Here is a 21668-nt window from a genome sequence, read left to right as displayed (position 1 = left end):
AGCTTACTAGCTTTAAAAAAAAATGTATCTGTTTATATACTTCTGTATTTACTAAAGGATTGGATCCCAACCCATCAAGTCTAGAAATGATGCAAGATAACGTTTGGTCTTCAAAGCTGTTTATCTCCAATGGGCTTGCTTTTTTCATTCAAAAGGCCACTTACTAAATTTCCTTTTGATTGGTGCAGCAAGAACTAAATAGTTCTCGAGCATTCAAGACATTAAATAAGTGCCCCAATACACCTTGATAGTACAGTGGGTCCTTATTACAACATGCTATTCAGGACCAGCTAAATGCCCTTTGCATCAAGAAATGCATCACTAGCTTCAATGACCATTCTGAATTCTAGGGTCACTGGTGAACAGACTGCTATGGGCAGGACACAGTAGGTTTCAGTGCTAACGGAGCACAAGGGCAAGGCAAAATACAGGTTAGCCACCAAGATCACTGACTGAAGTCCTTCTCACAAAAGAAATAAAGGCAGTTAAATGCGCCTGAAACTTGTGTTACCATCAAATACATTAGTGTTACCTGAAAAAAATGGTCAGAAACAATTTAAGCTTTAAATTAGAATTTTTTATTTCTTTAAAAAGATGAGTAAAACAAAATGATGATTTCTACAGTGTCGAGGCTCCCAGACTTGTTCTCTGATTTGTTTCTTTTGTTTGTTATGTTAGTGTGGAGAGGGACACTCCAGTGTCAGACCAGGGATAGATGTGTAAGGCATTTCATATTTGTAAGGCAGACACTAATGTTTTGTGTAACAGCAATGTCAGTGGTTCCAATTTGCAGATTTCTCAATAATGGTTTTATTTGTTGCTTTGTGCAAAGGCAACATACAGAGGGATACTCAACTCTAACTGAGTCAGTCTCCAGGGACCATTCACTGCTACTGTGCAGCATGTGACAGAATCATTGCCACTGCTGTGAAAATAAGTGTTGGGGCTGTAAATAAATTAAATCACTTGAATGTTACTGTATAGGATTTGTAAACATGCAGCAGTACCTCTGGTCATATTTTCACCCGAGCAGGAAAGGAGCGAGCAGACCGTAGGTAGTAACATTGCACACTGCTAGTTTAACCAAAGTCCCTCTCCTACCCCCAAAACACACACACAATCCACACAAAACTGGCAAAAAACTATAAAGTGTCTCTTACATCTTAGTGGCTAAAGCATATTCTTACCTTTACATGTAACTTTTGAAACCTACAGTGTCGAGTCAATCTTTTCAATAAATCCGAAACAAGAGGATCCAGTTGCTTACTGCTTTTTACTTTGCTGGGGGCAGAGACAAAGAACAGGACAGAGAGGAAGAAGAATAAAGTAGTGCACCAGTAATCTCGGGTCTTGCCACCCTCAGAGAAGAGTAGCCCTGTTCCTTATGACTGTGTTGAACACCTAACTGCATTGTTGAATAACACTTACGAAGTAGAACAGAACTGTGCACTCAAGTCTACAATAAACAGGACCATTCCCTCCAGACCAGTAGCTGTGATATTTAATCTCCTTTAATATTCTGGCAGAACCAAATAGGAATTCTTATTATTCTGTATATTCACACCAATGAGAAACATAAAATGAGAAACACTCCAAAATGTTCCGCTCAGAATTTGATGCAAGTGAAATAAATGGTAATCTCTAATGTTGTATTCCGCCTAAAATTAAAGTTGTATCGTTTTTAGATTCTACTTTTGCTGAAACGCCTCTCACAGGGACAAATACCACTGGGCAGACACACAAGAAATACTACTCACTGACACCCGTCTGTCTTCAGTATTCTTATTTCTGCTGGATGGATGTTTGAAAAATCAAAAAGAATGAACTGCATACATCATACCATAGCAATATGAAACCGAGGAGGTGGTGAGACTACAATATAGGTCAAGTTAACGAGGCCCTGCTGTAGACAGAATAGAAAATGCCAATTCCAGAGCAAGACAGGTTGAGGGCAAAGAAGATAACACAGAGGTACACTAGTAAGCAGCACAAAGAGATGAGAGGTGCCAAGGACAGAGCAAGGCTGAGTGAAGAGATATTTATTATATGAAAATCTGATTATGATATACACGCTGCTCAGCTCTTTCACCTTCTCCCAAACAATATTTCCATGTTCAATGCATCGACTGCAACCCAGCATGTCACCTGCATTGCCAAACTACCACAGACAAGAAAGCAGAGCATTACAGCGAAGGGCAAGATAAGCAGTTTTGGGAGGGGTGGAAAAGAGAAGACAGAAGAACGGAAAATACTGCAATGAAAGCCCAAATCACACTAGCATCTTTAAGTTCTGTTCCTCACCAAAATACAATAGCCTGGGTGTGGAGACACCAACACAAGGAGACTCACTGTAGCTCAGTCAGCATCTGTGCTGAGGACACACCATGGCGTTTGGAGCTCTTACCGTTTTTCAGAATAGAAAAACAAAAATGGATAAACATATTGCAGGTTGAACCTCCCTTATCCAGAACCATCCCTCGTCCAGAACTCCGACGTGAACAAATTGAAGTCCTTCTTCACTGCTGACTCCCGCAATCGCTGGCCTGACCCCCGATCCACCCCCCTACCCCCCCCACCATGATATCTCTGCCGCTCTCCTAGCCCCAAGCCAGCCAGCCCCGATATCCCTTGCTCAGTACCTGTGCCATCCAATTTAACGTGACCACCCCTCATCCAGAAAAATCCCTTATTCAGAATAGGCTAGGTCCCGAGGGTTCTGGGTAAGGGAGGTTCAACCTGTAATTTGATCAGTAAAAGGGGGAGGGGAGGGAAAATGAAAAATACCATTGGAATGTCTGTTGGATGATGTAACAGGTCATTGCAGTTCAGTATCTTTCCCATAATCTTTTCCTTAAGCCTTCCAACTGTTCCAACTATTCACATATCCCTCCTTTCTTTTACTTGACTGAAATGATCTGATACATCACTCATTCATTCCACTGGCACTCACAGTTTCTTGTTTCCCTCTCCATTCCCCTTTTTTTCATTGTATCAATATGCTGGTCTGTCTATTATTTTTCAGTTCTGATGAAGGGTACGAGCCCAAAACACCAACGGTCCATTCTTTCCAGAGGTGCTGAATGAGCTGCTTCTGCCTTTCTTTCAGATTTCCAACATTTGACTTGGACGATCAGTCTTGATAGAAACTAACTTGCAGGTGTACCAAATCCCTTAACGGAGGTTTTCAAACAGAATTTCTTTGTAGCTTGTTCATTCTTGTTTCGTGACCTCTATCATTCAAATGTCACCTGTTCCGGTTGAGTGAATCTTATAGTCAATAAGTTAAAATAATTGGGAGGGAGAAAATAATGAATGTTTTTGAACTTTGCCAACTCAAATAGTTAAGAATGTCAGCTTGGAACTTTATTTTGGAAGCGAACACAGATTCTCCTGGAGCGGGCTAATTATGACAAATAAGACCAAGTTGTTAAATTTGGAGAGGTATGGATACCCGTATTGACTTTAAATTTCATCAAATCGGGAATTGCATAGGATGTACTTGGGGCAAGGCAGCAGCTACTTCAAACCCTCAAGACTTGAATTTTCAACATTCAGATGTCATCAAACTTGTGCTTCAAATAGTCTTTCATGACTTTAGCAAGAGGGAGTTCATCCAGTCCTTTCAAATTCTGCAGACCTATGCACTGTCGGATCTTAATTCGGCACAAATCCTGCAAATTTCTAGGCTGTCCTAGAGAGAGAAAAAGAAACGAAAAAAGTATTACACTAATGTCTCATAACTATCTTAATAAATCAGATTAATATGAAGAACCTCCGATGCAGCCTTACAAGGGGACTTAGACACAAGTCAAGGAAACTCCAACACTTATGAAACACCAGCTCATGAAATTTTTAGAGGTATTTCCACAAACAGCAATGTGATAATAACCAGATAAATCTTTTTTTGTCATGTTGATTGAGGGATAGATATTGGCTCCAGGACACCAGGGATAACTCCCCTGCTCTTCTTTGAAATAGTGCAGTTGGATCTTTTACATCCACCTGGACTTAGTTTTAGGGAGTGAAGCTGGGCAGGTGGAAGGGGTATCAGTGGGAGAGCATTTTGGTGCTAGTGATCATAATTCAGTTAGATTTAGGGTAGTTATGGAAAAGGACAAACATAGACCAGGAATAAAAGTTCTCAATTGGAGAAAAGCCAATTTTGCTAAGCTGAGAGGCGATTTGGCCAAAGTGGACTGGAAACAGCTACTTGAATGTAAATCAGTGTCAGAGCAGTGGGAGGCATTCAAGGAGGAGATCCGGAGGGTTCAGAGCAAGTATATTCTCTTAAAGAAAAAGGGTGGGACTAATAAATCTAGACCCCCTGGATGTCAAGGGAAAAAAGGAGGTTTATGACAGATACCGAGGGCTCAATACTGCAGAAACACGAGGAGTATAGAAAGTGCAGGGGTGCAATTAAAAAGGAAATTAGGAAAGCAAAAAGCATGAAAAATTTTTGGCATGTAAAATCAAAGAAAGCTCAAAGATGTTTTATAAATACATTAAGAGCAACAGGATAACTAAAGAAGGAGTAGGGTCTATTATAGACCACAAAGGTAATCTCTATGTGTGGAGGCGGAAGTGGGTATGGTTCTTAATGAATGCTTTGCGCCTGTTTTCACAAAAGAGAGGGACGATGCAGACATTGCAATCAGGGAGGAGTGTGAAATATTAGATGAAATAAACATAGTGAGAGAGGAAGTATTAAGGGGCTTAGCAGCTTTGAAAGTGGATAAATACCCAGGCCCGGATGAAATGTATCCCATGCTGTTAAGAGAAGCAAGAGGAAATAGCAAAGGCTCTGACCATCATTTTTCAATCCTCTCTGACTACAGGTATGGTGCCGGAGGACTGCTAATGTTGCAGCTTTGTTTAAATAGGGAGAAAGGGATAGACCGAGTAATTACAGGCCAGTCAGTCTAAACTCGGTGGTGGGAAAATTTTTGGAAAAAAATTCTGAGGGACAGGATAAATCTTTATTTAGAAAGATATGGATTAATCAAGGACAGTTAGCATGGATTTGTTAAGGGAAGGTAATGTCTGATTGAATTTTTTGAGGTGGTAAAAAAGAGGGTCAATGAGGGTAGTGTGTTTGATCTCGTGTATATGGATTTTAGCAAAGCTTTTGATATGGTCCCACATGGCAGACTGGCCATGAAAGTAAAAGGCCATGGGATCCGGGGCAGAGTGGCAAGTTGGATCCAAAATTGGCTCAGAGGCAGGAAGCAAAGGGTAATGGTTGATGGATGCTTGTGTGACTGGAAGGCTGTATCCAGTGGGGTTCCGCAGGGCTCGGTGCTGGGTCCCTTACAATGATCTAGACTTGAATGTAGAGAGTATGATTAAGAAGTTTGCAGATGATACTAAAATCAGCTGTGTGTTTGCTAATGAAGAAGAAAGCTGTAGACTGCAGGAAGATATCAATGAACTGGTCAGAACAATGGCAAATGGAATTCAATCGGAAAATTGAGAGGTAATGCATTTGGAGAGAGCTAACAAGGCAAGGGAATACACATTAAATGGTAGGACACTGAGAAGTGTAGATGAACAAAGGGACCTTGGAGTGCATGTCCACAGATCCCTGAAGGTAGCAAGCCAGGTAGATAAAGTGGTTAAGGCAGCAAACGGAATACTTGCCTTTATTAGCCGAGGTATAAAATACAAGAGCAGGGAGGTTATGTTTGAAATGTATAAAACACTAGTTAGGCCACACCTAGAGTACGGCATGCAGTTCTGGTCACCACATTACAGGAAAGATGTGATTGCATTAGAGAGGGTACAGGGGAGATTTATGAGGATGTTGCCTGGACTGGAGAATTTTAGCTATGAGGAAAGGTTGGATAGGCTGGGTTTGTTTTCTTTGGATCAGAGGAGGCTGAAGGGAGACCATAGTGAGGTGGATAAAATTATGAGGGGCTTGGATAGAGTGGACCTATTTTCCTTCGCAGAGGGGTCAAGAGCCAGGGGGGGGGGCATAGATTAAAGTAATTGGTAGGAGGTGAAGAGGGGATTTGAGGGGAAATTTCTTCACCCAGAGGGTGGTGGGGTTCTGGAACTCACTGCCTGAAAGGGTGGTAGAGACAGAAACCCTCACCACATTTAAAAAGTACTTGGATGTGCACTTGAAGAGCCGTACCCTACAGGGCTACAGACCTGGAGCTGGAAAGTAGGATTAGGTTGGGTAGATCTTTGTCAGCTGACATGGACACGATGGGCCGAAATGGCCTCCTTCCGTAAATTTGTATGATTCTCTAATTCTATGACCCAAGATAGCAGACTGTGCAGGGCCTCAGCACTGCACAGGAGTGTCAGCCTAGATTTATGTGCTCAAGTACCATGGAGTGGGACTGGAACCCACAACCTTCTGTCTCAGAGGCGAGAGTGCTACCCACTGAGCCACAGCTGACACTGAGGAACTGAATATAAATTTCACATTTAATTGTATCTTTGCAGATATTAAAAACCCCATTTTCTATTGCAAATTCACAGTTAGTTGAAGGAATCAATAATTTTTCCTTCAATTGTTTCAATCACACATTGTAACTGGGACACACAATTTGAAGAATTCTGTAAGGATAGGTGGGAACAAGCAAAATGGGTTTTCAAAACAGCAGTGGTACCGCTAAGCTACTCTATTACATTACTAAATTAAAAGCATTTGTGAATGTATTCGACCCTCCCAGCAACTATTACAACAACAATAAAACTGTTTCTTCAGCAGCCAATTATCAGAGCTTGCTCCATGTGTTTGAAGGTAGGCTACTGGAACCCGTTATGGATGTGATGCCAATGAAGGTCATCCCAGACTGGTTGGTAAAGAATAATTGTGTGTTTTAAAGTTATTAGACAATTCGAATTGACAATGCTCCAAATATTTTTGCATAAATGGTGGCACTGAACACACGTCAGTTGCACAAAACATTGCAGATTCAGAACAGATCTAGCAGCTCAAAACTGGGCCTCCATGGATTTATGAAAGGGAAATCCTGCTCGTCAAATCTTCTAGAATTTTGAGGATGTAGAGTTGACAAGGGAGAACCCGTAGATGTGGTGTATTTGGACTTTCAAAAGGCTTTTGACAAGGTCCCACACAAGAGATTGGTGTGCAAAATTAAAGCACATGGTATTGCGGGTAATGTATTGATGTGGATTGAGAATTGGTTGGCAGACAGGAAGCAAAGAGTCGGGATAAACGGGTCCTTTTCAGAATGCAGGCAGTGACTAGTGGGGTGCCACAGGGCTCAGTGCTGGGACACCAGCTATTTACAATATACATTAATGATTTAGATGAAGGAATTGAGTGTAATATTTCCAAGTTTGCAGATGACACTAAGCTGGGTGGCGGTGTGAGCTGTGAGGAGGATGCTAAAAGGCTGCAGGGTGACTTGGATAGGTTAGGTGAGTGGGCAAATGCATGGCTGATGCAGTATAATGTGGATAAATGTGAGGTTATCCACTTTGGTAGCAAAAACACGAAGGCAGAATATTATCTGAATGGCGGCAGATTAGGAAAAGGGGAGGTGCAACAAGACCTGGGTGTCATGGTTCATCAGTCATTGAAAGTTGACATGCAGGTGCAGCAGGCGGTGTAGAAGGCAAATGGTATGTTGGCCTTCATAGCTGGGGGATGAGAGTAGAGGAGCAGGGAGGTCTTACTGCAATTGTACACGGTCTTGGTGAAGCCTCACCTGGAATATTGTGTTCAGTTTTGGTCTCCGAATCTGAGGAAGGATGTTCTTGCTATTGAGGGAGTGCAGCGAAGGTTCACCAGACTGATTCCCGGGATGGCAGGACTGACATATGAGGAGAGACAGGATTGACTGGGCCTGTATTCACTGGAGTTTAGAAGGATGAGAGGGGATCTCATAGAAACATATAAAATTCTGATGGGACTGGACAGGTTAGATGCAGGAAGAATGTTTCCGATATTGGGGAAGTCCAGAACCAGGGGACACAGTCTAAGGATAAGGAGTAAGCCATTTAGGACTGAGATGAGGAAAAATTCTTCACTGAGAGAGTTGTTGACATGTGGAATTCCCTGCCGCAGAGAGTTGTTAATGCCAGTTCGTTGGATATATTCAAGAGGGAGTTAGATATGGCCCTTACGGCTAAAGGGATCAAGGGGTGTGGAGAGAAAGCAGGAAAGGGGTTCTGAGGTGAATGATCAGCCATGATCTTATTGAATGGTGGTGCAGGCTCGAAGGGCCGAATGGCTTACTCCTGCACCTATTTTCTACGTTTCTATGAAGCGCTGTGGGCCATCAGCAGCAGCAGAATTGTATTCCACTACAATCTGCAACTTCATGGCCTGGTGTATTCCTCATTCTACCATCAAGCCAGGGGACCAACCCGAGTCAATGAGGAGTGTCGAAGAGCATGCCAGGAGCAGCACTGGGTGTACGTAAAACTGAGGTGCCAACTTGGTGAAGCTGCAACACAGGACTACATGCATGCTGAATAACGGAAGCAACATGCTATAGACAGAGCCAAGCGATCCCACAACCAACGGATCAGATCAAAGCTCTGCAGTCCTGCCATATCCAGTAGTGAATGGTGGTGGACCATTAAACAACTAATGGGAGGAGGCGACTCCATGAACATTCCCCATAGAAATTTACAGCGCAGAAGGAGGCCATTTTGGCCCATCATATCCGTGCTGGCCAACAAAGAGCCACACGGCCCTCAGTCAACAGCTCAGAAGGTTACATATAAACCTATGAACAACGGCGTAAAGGTAAAGAGCACCGAGCCCAACCAGTCCACCCCACACATGATGGCGGAGACTAGCACGCGAATGCAAAAGGCAAGGCTGAAGCGTTTGCAACCATCTTCAGCCAGAAGTGCCGAGTGGATGATCCATATCGGCCTCCTCCTGAGGTCCCCACCATCACAGAAGCTGGTCTTCAGCCAATTTGAATCACTCCACATGATATCAACAAACGGCTGAGTGCACTGGATACAGCAAAGGCTATGGGTCCTGACAACATCCCGGCTGTCATGCTGAAGACGTGCTCCAGAACTAGCTGCGCCTCTAGCCAAGCTGTTCCAATGTAGCTACAACACTGGCATCTACCCTACAAAGTGGAAAAATGCCCAGGTATGTCCTGTCCATAAAAAGCAGGACAAATCAAATTCGTCCAGTTACCTTCGCCACCCACACCCCCACCCCCCCTGCCTCCCACCAAACCCCATCAATCTACTCTCAATCATCAGCAAAGTGATGGACGATATCGTCAATAGTGCTATCAACTGGCATTTACTCACCAATAACCTGCTCACTGATGGTTAGTTTGGGTTCCGTCAGCACCACTCGGCTCCAGACCTCATTACAGCCTTAGCCCAAACATGGACAAAAGAGCTGAATTCCAGAGGTGAGGTGAGAGTGACTGCCCTTAACATCAAGGCAGCATTTGACCGAGTGTGACATCAAGGAGCCCGAGTAAAACTGAAGTCAATGGGAATCGGGGAAAACTCTCCACTGGCTGGAGTCATACTCTGCACAAAGGAAGATGGTTGTGGTTGTTGGAGGTGAATCATTTCAGCTCCAGGACATGGCTGCAGGAGTTCCTCAGGGGGTCCCGAGTCCAACTTTCTTCAGCTGCTTCAATGACCTTCCCTCCATCACAAGGTCAGAAGTGGGGATGTTCGCTGATGATTGCACAGTGTTCAGTGCCATTCGCAATTCCTCAGATAATGAAACAGTCCATGCCCGCATGCAGCAAGAAATGGACAACATTGAGACTTGGGCTGGTGAATGGCGTGTAACATTCACATCATACAAGTGCCAGATAATGACCATCTCAAACAAGAGAAAGTCTAACCACCTCCTCGACATTCAATGGCATTACCATCACTGAATCCCCCACCGTCAACATTGTGGGCGTCACCATGACCAGACACTTAACTGGACCAGCCACAGAAATAGTGTGGCTACAAGAGCAGGTCAGAGGCTGGGTATTCTGTGGCGAGTGACTCACCTGACTCCCGAAAGCCTTTCCAAAATTGCAAGGCACAAGTCAGGAATCTAATATAATACTCTCCACTTGTCTGGATGAGTGCAGCTCCAACAACATACAAGGTTCACACCATCCAGGACAAAGCAGCCCGCTTGATTGGCACCCCATCCGCCACCTTAAACATTCACTCCCTCCACCACCGACGAACCGTGGCTGCAGTGTGTACCATCTACAAGATGCACTGCAGCAACTCACCAAAGCTTCTTCGACAGCACCTCCCAAACTCGCAACCTCTACCACCTAGAAGGACGAGGGTAGCAGGTGCATGGGAGCACCATCACCTTCAAGTTCCCCTCCAAGTTACACACCATCCTGACTTGGAAATATACCTGCCATCGTCACTGGGCCAAAACCCTGGAACTCTCTCCCTAACAGCTCTGTGGGAGAACCTTCACCACACGGACTGCAGCGGCTCAAGGCAGCAGCTCACCACCACCTTCTCCAGGGGCAATTAGGGATGGGCAATAAATGCCGGCTTTGCCAGCGACGCCCACATCCCGTGAATGAATTCCAAAAAAGAAATTCTGTGCCACTGTGCATGTGTGACTTCGTTTTAAAGAATCCAGGGGAAGTATAGTCTGTTCTGATTAATTCATAGCTCATTATTTCTTTTTAAAAAGCAAGGCCCTAGGCAACTCTACAGATTTTATAATACCGTAACCAAAAGAGAGTAGATCGACCTGTGTGTACCGATAAACGGAACTGCCTTGGTTGTCAGAACTGAAAACACCCCCACCAAATCTACATTGGGTGTTTGGTTGATCAAATGAGAACAATCAAACACGGCTACAAATTCAGATATGTTGCAGACACCGACGCGGGTTCAGTGAATCAGGAGCTCTCATAATTGGTATGAGCATCTTACTTTTATGGGTGTTGTTGACGAACACCCACTTGTACAACAGTATAACCCAGGGATGTAACAATAGTTTCCTCCTGTGATCTAGACTAGATGTGTGTCTATTGCACGTATATCTCTTCAATCTCTCCGACATTAGAATTAGGATTGGGATTGGGAAGACCAAAGCCGTTGTTTTCAGTCCCTGCCACAAACTCAGTTTCCTGGCCACTGACTGCATCCCTCTCCCCAACATGTGTCTGAGGCTGAACCACACTGTTTACATCCAAGGTGTCATATTTTATCCTGAAATTAGCTTTTGAACACATAATCGCAGCGTAACCACGACCGGCTATTTCCACCTCAGTAACATCGCCTGTCTCCATCCTTGCCTCAGCTCATCCACTGCTGAAACCCTCCTCCGTGTCTTTTTATTGCATCTAGACTTGACAAAGAAATTGTCAGATGATACAAAAATTGGCTGTGTGGTTGACAGTGAGGAGGAAAGCTCCAGACTGCAGGAAGATATCGATGAACTGGTCAGTTGGGCACAGAAGTGGCAAATGGAATTCAATCCGGAAAAGTGTGAGGTAATGCATTTGGGGAGGAACAACAAGGCAAGGGTATACACAATAAATGGGAGGAACGCAGAGGCGTGGAAGAACAGAGGGACCTTGGAGTGTATGTCCGCAGCTCCTTAAAAGGTAGCAGGATGGGTCGCTAAGGTAGTTCAAAAGGCATACGGAATGCTTTCCTTTATTAGCCGAGGCATAGAATACAAGAGCAGGGAAGTTATGCCAGAACTGTATACAACACTAGTTAGGCCACTGCTTGAGTACTGTCACCACATTACAGGAAGGATGTGATTGCACTAGAAAAGGTGCAGAGAATGTTGCCAGGACTGCAAAACTTTAGCTATGAGGAAAGATTGCATAGGCTGGGGTTGTTTTCCTTGGAATAGAGGAGGTTGAGGGGAGAGTTAATTGAGATGTATAAAATTATGAGGAGCCTAGATAGAATGGACAGGAAGGATCTATTTCCCTTAGCAGAGGAGTCAATAACCAGGGGGCATAGATTTAAAGTATTTGGTAGAAAGATTAGAGGGGATATGAGGAAACATTTCTTCACCCAGAGGGTGGTAGGGGTCTGGAACTCACTGCCTGAAAGGGTGGTAGAGGCAGAAACCTTCATCACATTTAAAAGATACTTGGATGTGCACTTAAAGTGCCGTAACCTACAGGGCTACGGACCGAGAGCTGGAAAGTGGGATTAGGCTGGATAGCTCTTTTTCGACCGGCACAGACACGATGGGCCGAATGGCCTCCTTCTGTGTCGGAATTTTCTATGATTCTATGACTGCTCCAACGTGCTCCTGGCAGGCCTCCCACATTCTACCCAACATAAACTTGGTGATCCAAAACTCAGCTGCCCGTGTCCTAACTCGCACACATCACCCCTTTGCTCGTTGATCTACATTGGTTCCCAGTTAAGCAACGCCGCAATTTAAAAATTCTCATCCTAGTTTTCAATTCCCTCCACGGACTCGTCCCTCCAGCTCTGTAATCTCCTCCAGCCCCACAATCCCCTCCCCACCCAGAGATATCTGCGGCCCTCTAAATTCTGTCCTCGAGTATCCCTGATTGTCGTCGTTCAACCATTGGTGGCCGTGTCTTTTGTTGCCTGCGCCCCAAGCTCTGGAACTCCCTGCCTAAACCTCTCCACCTCTCTACCTCCTTTAAGACGCTCCTTAAAACCTACCTCTTTGACCAAGCTTTTGGACATCTGCCCTAATTTCCCCTTATGTGGCTCGGTGTCAAATTTTTAGTCTCATAATACTCCTGTGAAGCACCTTGGGACGTTTTACTAAGTTAAAGGTGCCATATAGATACAAGTACTTGTTATTGTTTTAGGAGGCAAATTCACTTAGTTCAAGTCGGTACAATTTATCTTCACTTCACACAAATTATTGAACATGCTGCACTACCTAATTTTTATGTGTCATATTTCGCAACTTAAACTGACCAAAACTTGTGTTCTGTCCCACACCCCAGGAAGAACCTTTCTCCATGCAGTTTCTTGTCTCTTTGACCTTCTCACAGGATTTTACTGCCTGGCTGACTTTTTGATCATAGAATCATACAGCACAAAAGAGGCCATTTGGCCCATCATGCCTGTGCCGGCTCTTTGAAAGAACTATCTAATTAGTCCCACTTCCCTGCTGTTTACCCAATGTGCCTGTTAATTTTTTTTCGGTGTGTTGCCCATTCCCAATACTGGGCATGTTTAAGGGGCTGAGAGACCCATTCCCAATACTGGGCATGTTTAAGGGGCTGAGAGACCCATTCCCAATACTTGGCATATTTAAGGGGCTGAGAGACCCATTCCCAATACTGGGCATGTTTAAGGGGCTGAGGGGCCCATTCCCAATACTGGGCATATTTAAGGGGCTGAGAGACCCATTTCCAATACTGGGCATGTTTAAGGGGCTGTGTGACCCATTCCCAATACTGGGCATATTTAAGGGGCTGAGAGACCCATTCTCAATACTGGGCATATTTAAGGGGCTGAGAGACCCATTCCCAATACCGGGCATGTTTAAGGGGTTGAGAGACCTATTCCCAATACCGGGCATGTTTAAGGGGCTGAGCGACCTATTCCCAATACTGGGCATGTGCGGTTTTTCCCATTCAGTCGGCAAGCCAGTTGCGCAGCAGGTCCAAGCGGCCGCACAACTTAAAGTGAACATTGCCCACAGCCCTACAATTTGTTCTTTTTCCGATATATATCCAATTCAATTCCCTTTTGAAAGTTATTAATGAATCTGCTTTCACCGCCCTTTCAGGCAGTGCATGCCAGATCATAACTCCCTGCATTTAAAAAATGTCTATGTCACTGCTGAATTTTTGCCAATGACCTTAAATCTATGTCCTCTGGTTATTGACCGTCCAGCCAATTTCTCCCGATCAACTCTATCAAAACCGCTCATATTTGAGGAACAACTTCAGTTTAGCATATTAACCACCTTTTGTCTGGATGCCTTTTTTAAAAATGCACTGTTTTCAAAGCCTCCAGCGTTCAAAGTAGTTTCTTGTGATAAAATAGTCAAACACTCCAGAAATGTGACAAAGCCAATATTGCGTTATTAGTCCCTATCCTCTGTAGGAGGAAGGGAAGGCAAAGGCGGGCGAGGAGTTTCACATTAGAGTGCTCAAACTAGTGAGTGATACTTAAAGGTTTGACGGTGGATAGGCAATGGCAAACATTTAAAGATCACATGGATGAACTTCAACAATTGTACATCCCTGTCTGGAGTAAAAATAAAATGGGGAAGGTAGCTCAATTGTGGCTAACAAGCGAAATTAAGGATAGTATTAAATCCAAGGAAGAGGCATATAAATTGTCCAGAAAAAGCAGCAAACCTGAGGACTGGGAGAATTTTGTAATACAGCAGAGGAGGACAAAGGGTTTAATTAGGAGGGGGAAAATAGAGTATGAAAGGAAGCTTGCTGGAAACATAAAAACTGACTGCAAAAGCTTCTATAGATATGTGAAGAGAAAAAGATTAGTGAAAACAAACGTAGGTCCCTTGCAGTCAGATTCAGATGAATTTATAATGGGAAACAAAGAAATGGCGGACCAGTTAAACAAATACTTTGGTTCTGTTTTCATGAAGGAAGACACAAATAACCTTCCGGAAATACTAGGGGACCGAGGGTCTAGTGAGAAGGAGGAACTGAAGGATATCCTTATAAAGTAGGAAATTGTGTTAGGGAAATTGATGGGATTGAAGGCCGATAAATCCCTTGGGTCTGATAGTCTGCATCCCAGAGTACTTAAGGAAGTGGCCCTAGAAATAGTGGATGCATTGGTGATCATTTTCCAACAGTCTATCGACTCTGGATCAGTTCCTATGGATTGGTGTAACACCACTGTTTAAAAAAGGCGGGAGAGAAAACAGGTAATTATAGACCGGTTAGCCTGACATCAGTAGTGGGGAAAATGTTGGAGTCAATTATTAAAGATGTAATAGCAGCGCATTTTGGAAAGCAGTGGCAGGATCGGTCCAAGTCAGCATGGATTTATGAAAGGAAAATCATGCTTGACAAATCTGGAATTTTTTGAGGATGTAACTAGTAGAGTGGACAAGGGAGAACCAGTGGATGTGGTGTATTTGGATTTTCAAAAGGCTTTTGACAAGGTCCCACACAAGAGATTGGTGTGCAAAATCAAGGCACATGGTATTGGTGATAATGTACTGACATGGATAGAGAACTGGTTGGCAGACAGGAAGCAGGGAGTCGGGATAAATGGGTCCTTTTCAGAATGGCAGGCAGTGACTAGTGGGGTGCCTCAGGGCTCAGTGCTGGGACCCCAGCTAATTACAATACACATTAATGATTTAGATGAAGGAATTGAATGTAATATCTCCAAGTTTGCAGATGATACTAAACTGGGTGGCTGTGTGAGCTGTGAGGACGCTAAAAGGCTGCAGGGTGACTTGGACAGGTTAGGTGAGTGGGCAAATGCATGGCAGATGCAGTATAATGTGGGTAAGTGTGAGGTTATCCACTTTGGGGGCAAAAACACAAAGGCAGAATATTATCTGAATGGTGGCAGATTGGGAAAAGGGGGAGGTGCAACGTGACCTGGGTGTCACGATTCATCAGTCATTGAAAGTTGGCATGCACGTACAGCAAGCGGTGAAGGCGGCAAATGGTATGTTGGCCTTCATAGCTAGGGAATTTGAGTATAGGAGCAGGGAGGTCTTACTGCAGTTGTACAGGGCCTTGGTGAGGCCTCACCTGGAATATTGTGTTCAGTTTTGGTCTCCTAATCTGAGAAAGGACGTTCTTGCTATTTGAGGGAGTGCAGCGAAGGTTCACCAGACTGATTCCCAGGATGGCAGGACTGACATTCGAGGAGAGACTGGATCAACTGGGCCTTTATATACTGGAGTTTAGAAGGATGAGAGGGGATCTCATAGAAACTTACAAGATTCTGACGGGACTGGACAGGTTAGATGCAAGAAGAATGTTCCCGATGATGGGGAAGTCCAGAACCAGGGGACACAGTCTTAGGATAAGGGGTAGGCCATTTAGGACTGAGATGAGGAGAAACTTCTTCACTCAGAGTTGTTAACCTGTGGAATTCCCTGCCGCAGAGAGTTGTTGATGCCAGTTCATTGGATATATTCAAGAGGGAGTTAGATATGGTCCTTACGGCTAAAGGGATCAAGGGGTATGGAGAGAAAGCAGGAAAGGGGTACTGAGGGAATGATCAGCCATGATCTTATTGAATGGTGGTGCAGACTCGAAGGGCCGAATGGCCTACTCCTGCACCTATTTTCTATGTTTCTGTGTTTAGATGAGGAGACCAGAGTTCAAATTCCAGCCTTTAGAGGGGGCTTGTGTTTCTAGTTCAGGGATGTTGAAACAAGGCAACTAAGGAGCATGGCTGATTAAAAACTCTTCAGGTGTCTTTGTGCTGGATTAAATGTGGAAAGATTGGAGACAGAAAAAGAACAGACTTTAGTAGAAACTTACACTTTACATGTGATATTGCCTTATCAACCACTGACATTAAAACATGCAGCTACACTACACTTTAGATGCCACAGAACAAAACTACTGTTTTTACATGCAATTTGCACAGTTCTACAATTTCACAACCAGTTATGACCTACACACAGCACAGCAACTTGGTTTAATACCCATGATTCATGCACATGTTGAACAGGTTATTACAGTAAAGTAATCCATCCTTGCTCGCTTTTGACCAAGTCTTCCTCGTCATATGAGGGGAGATCCTTTTGCTGTTCCTCCTCATGTGTAATCCTGGTTGGATTGCAAGGTTATGTAGCACACTAGCAGTGTGCGAGATCCCCGTGTGCTGTATTGAAGTGAGCTCCCAGACCAATTCAGGCACTTAAACCATTGATCATCCTGGTGGTCCAATGGTTCTGCTTTACCTAACTTGTGCGGGCACGTTGGAGTTATGGCGGGGTTTCATAAGCAATGTGTGGAGGGGGCAGCCCTTGTCCCCTGCAGTCATCCTCCAGTGTTGTGTGACAGGTGGAATAGTGAGGGGATCGTTGACGGGTGCAGAATGAAGGAATCATGACTGCTGTCTGGAAATCTGGCACAGACCAGCATTATTCAGCGGCAGTGATCACTGGCTAGCTGTACACAGACGGAATGAAATCTTTTCCCGTCAACACATGCTCTTGGCTGGTTTTCTGGTGCCCTAATGGCTATATGTATATAGCTATGACCCCTTGCACTTGAGATACGACAACTACTGCAACTAATCCCACAGCCCTTTCATTCTGGCATCCATTGGGGAAGTAATGCAGTTGCTGGCCCTGGCAAAGAGGGCCTCTGCTTGATACAAGTATGAACTACAGACTCAGAGAGGCAAGAAATATCCCCATTAGTGCCCTGGAAAGAGCCCGAGTGAAGGTGGTGAAGGGCGATGGTGGCTTTCACTGCAACGCATGGTCACCTGGCCCTGCAAACTGTATGAGGCTTGCAGGAGGCTCAAGAGATCTGCAACAGCTGCCTCATGCACTGCTCCTCAGACAATGGAGGAAACGCACTCTCAGCCTTCCATCCTGAGCTAGGTAAGGTTTTCGAGCAGCACCCCCTGCCCCACATGTCCCGAACAGGACCAACTGCTTCTCCTTGTGATAGGACAGCCCCCTACTCCTCCTCTTCACACAACCACATTCAAGTTCCAAGAATGACACCCAGCATGGACTGTGTGCTTAGAGGATGTGGAAGCAGAATACATGTAGAAAAAAAGAGCAATCTCCATGGCAAACTCTCCAGTGGAAATCCAAAAAATACAATTATCTGAGTGCTTGCAGATAAGCATCCCTTTAAATGTGACTTCCATGGTCATTGTGAGACTAGGTTTTACTCAGCAGGTTCACCACTAAGCGGTACTCTGTTTTTGCTCATTAAAATTGCATCAGTGTCCTAATGACTTCTTCGGACCCCGATTTGCATGCATTCATGGGGCTCTGGTCTGCTCCTAAAAGAACCACGCAGTTAAAATGGAAGCAGGTGGACATCAAGTGGCAAAAGGGAGAGTTAAAATCAGCATTTCTAATTCTTTCTATCTATATCTTCTACCCTTTTAGGCTTTGGTTTATATGACTGTCAATTTGCATTGTGGTATTTATTACTCTGTCATAAGAACATAAGAAATAGGAGCGGGGTAGGCCATTTGGCCCCTCGAGCCTGCTCCGCCATTTAATACAATCATGGCTGATCTGATCATTGACTCAGGTCCACTTCCCTGCCCTCTCCCCATAAGCCCTTATCAGTTAAGAAACTGTCTATCTCTGTCTTAAATTTATTCACTGTCCCAGCTTCCACAGCTCTCTGAGGCAGCGAATTCCACAGATTTACAACCCTCTGAGAGAAACAATTCCTTCTCATCTCAGTTTCAAATGGGCGGCCCCTTATTCTAAGACTATGTCCCCTAATTCTAGTCTCCCCACATCAGTGGAAACATCCTCTCTGCATCCACCTTGTCAAGAAAGGAAAGATAGATTACGAAGGCAAACTGGCGCAAAACATAAAAACGGATAGTAAAAGCTTTTACAGATATATAAAACGGAAAAGAGTGACTAAAGTAAATGTTGGTCCCTTAGAAGATGAGAAGGGGGATTTAATAATGGGAAATGTGGAAATGGCTGAGACTTTAAAACAATTATTTTGCTTCGGTCTTCACAGTGGAAGACACAGAAACCATGCCAAAAATTGCTGGTCACAGGAATGTGGGAAGGGAGGACCTTGAGACAATCACTATCACTAGTGGGGTAGTGCTGGACAGGCTAATGGGACTCAAGGTAGACAAGTCCCCTGGTCCTGATGAAATGCATCCCAGGGTATTAAAAGAGATGGCGGAAGTTATAGCAGATGCATTCGTTATAATCTACCAAAATTCTCTGGACTCTGGGGAGGTACCAGCGGATTGGAAAGCAGCTAATGTAACGCCTCTGTTTAAAAAAAGGGGGCAGACAAAAGGCAGGTAACTATAGGCCGGTTAGTTTAACATCTGTAGTGGGGAAAATGCTTCAAGCTATCATTAAGGAAGAAATAGCGGGACATCGAGATAGGAATAGTGCAATCAAGCAGACGCAGCATGGATTCATGAAGGGGAAATCATGTTTAACTAATGTACTGGAATTCTTTGAGGATATAACGAGCATGGTGGAAAGAGGTGTACCGATGGATGTGGTGTATTTAGATTTCCAAAAGGCATTCGATAAGGTGCCACACAAAAGGTTACTGCAGAAGATAAAGGTACGCGGAGTCAGAGGAAATGTATTAGCATGGATAGAGAATTGGCTGGCCAACAGAAAGCAGAGAGTCGGGATAAATGGGTCCTTTTCGGGTTGGAAATCGGTGGTTAGTGGTGTGCCACAGGGATCGGTGCTGGGACCACAACTGTTTACAATATACACAGATGACCTGGAAGAGGGGACAGAGTGTAGTGTAACAAAATTTGCAGATGACACAAAGATTAGTGGGAAAGCGGGTTGTGTAGAGGACACAGAAAGGCTGCAAAGAGATTTAGATCGGTTAAGCGAATGGGCTAAGGTTTGGCAGATGGAATTCAATGTCGGAAAGTGTGAGGTCATCCACCTTGAGAAAAAAAACAGTAAAAGGGAATATTATTTGAATGGGGCGAAATTACAACATGCTGCGGTGCAGAGGGACCTGGGGATCCTTGTGCATGAATCCCAAAAAGTTAGTTTGCAGGTGCAGCAGGTAATCAGGAAGGCGAATGGAATGTTGGCCTTCATTGTGAGAGGGATGGAGTACAAAAGCAGGGAGGTCCTTCTGCAACTGTATAGGGTATTGGTGAGGCTGCACCTGGAATACTGCGTGCAGTTTTGGTCACCTTACTTAAGGAAGGATATACTAGCTTTGGAGGGGGTACAGAGACGATTCACTAGGCTGATTCCGGAGATGAGGGGGTTATCTTATGATGATAGGTTGAGTAGACTGGGTCTTTACTCGTTGGGAGTTCAGAAGGATGAGGGGTGATCTTATAGAAACATTTAAAATAATGAAAGGGATAGACAAGATAGAGGCAGAGAGGTTGTTTCCACTGGTCGGGGAGACTAGAACTAGGGGGCACAGCCTCAAAATATAGGGGAGCCAATTTAAAACCGAGTTGAGAAGGAATTTCTTCTCCCAGAGGGTTGTGAATCTGTGGAATTCTCTGCCCAAGGAAGCAGTTGAGGCTAGATCATTGAATGTATTCAAATCACAGATAGATAGATTTTTAACCAATAAGGGAATTAAGGGTTACGGGGAGTGGGCGGGTAAGTGGAGCTGAGTCCACGGCCAGATCAGCCATGATCTTGTTGAATGGCGGAGCAGGCTCGAGGGGCTAGTTGGCCTACTCCTGTTCCTAATTCTTATGTTCTTCTGTAGCCCCCTCATAATCTGATACATTTTGATAAGATCACCTCTCATTCTTCTGAATTCCCATGAGTAGAGGCCCAACCTACTCAACCTTTCATCATAAGTCAACCCCCTCATCTCCGGAATCAACCTTGTGAACCTTCTCTCAACTTCCTCCAAGTCAAGTATATCCTGTCTTATCCTGTCGGGCCTCTTTCATTCTTTCTGTAAGTAGCTCCTTCCCGCTCTTTTGTACGTCTCCAGTATTACTGGTGCACACGTTTTTTCTGGTGTAATAACTAGCGTAGTCAACAAACAGCAGGGCGTTGAATGGTTAAAGCAGAAGGTGGGACTGAAGGTTATGTCGGGGATTTAAGGAGTGGGAGAGGGCGATGCACCCTCGGAGAAACAAGACTGGGGTAGTAGCATGGTATGCCATTGCAGCTTGGGAGGTAGTGGAGTGGGGGCTGGACTTGGGAGTCATGGCAGCTGAGGTGTGGGCGCAACGGGATCTGGAAACAGAGTGGGAATGTGGTTTGAGGCTTAAAAGAACCAAATGGGTGGCTGGACTCTGGCTGCACTCATGGAGGATATCCATGGTGGGTGAGAGACCTAGGACAGTGTGAGGGAAGCAATTTAGTGCCTTGAGCTACTCAGGAAGGCACTCAAGGTAGAGTTTGAAGACTCAGGAAGTTGGAGAACAAGGGAAGTGCCTCAACAATCATCAAACCATTATAGCTTTTCCGACAGAATTTGCTCAGTGATTTTATGGTCACCCCCATCACTTGTTCAATCTGAATACAGAGTGCACTTCTTGTAACACCTTTTATAGCAATATTTATAATGGGGAAAAACCACATATTAACATTATGCTATCGCTATTTGATGATGAATCAGATTTCTAGTTTCAGGAATTGTGCCTATGGGTCGGAAAATAGCAAAGTCACTTAATTATTTAAGAAGGGAGGGAGAGATAACCAGTAACTACAGAGCTGCCAGTTTAATGTCAGTTGTAGGGAAATTACTGAAAACGATCAGGGGCAGGTATGAGGTCATCAAAAACAGTCAGCATGGATTTGTGAAGGTCAGGTCATGTCTGACTAATGTAGTTGAATCTTTTGAGGTCACTGATATGGTGGATAGAGGACTGTCTATGGATATTATCTATGTGGACTTTCAGACGGCATGTGATAAAAAAATTAGGGTATCCTTGTGCCCTGGGTTGGTAATTGGTTGGAAAGTAGGAGACAGAGAGTATAGGTAAAGGGAACATTCTAAGACTGACGGGCAGGAAGTTACAATGGACACAGGCAAACTAAGCGAGTGGTCAAAGCGGTGGCTGATGGAGTCCAATGTGAGAAGTGAGGGGTCATCTACTTTAGATTCGAGGAA

General features: G+C 44.4%; 1 protein-coding gene across 2 annotated transcripts in view; it reads right to left on the bottom strand.

Annotated features, from left to right (window-relative positions):
- Window positions 1-2582: 2582 nt before the first annotated feature.
- asb7 (ankyrin repeat and SOCS box containing 7) overlaps window positions 2583-21668 on the bottom strand; it is a 56777-nt gene continuing 37691 nt past the window's right edge. For both annotated transcript variants that reach the window (XM_070859359.1, XM_070859360.1), the window contains one exon: window positions 2583-3691. In XM_070859359.1, coding sequence (XP_070715460.1) covers window positions 3552-3691 — 140 coding nt within the window. In that variant the 3' untranslated portion in view covers window positions 2583-3551. The remainder of the gene's footprint in view (window positions 3692-21668) is intronic.

This window comes from Pristiophorus japonicus, chromosome 17, assembly GCF_044704955.1.
Source record: "Pristiophorus japonicus isolate sPriJap1 chromosome 17, sPriJap1.hap1, whole genome shotgun sequence".
NCBI classification, from domain to species: domain Eukaryota; kingdom Metazoa; phylum Chordata; class Chondrichthyes; family Pristiophoridae; genus Pristiophorus; species Pristiophorus japonicus.
Note: the sequence above shows the minus strand (reverse complement) of the source record. Positions and strands in the feature narration are given on the sequence as shown.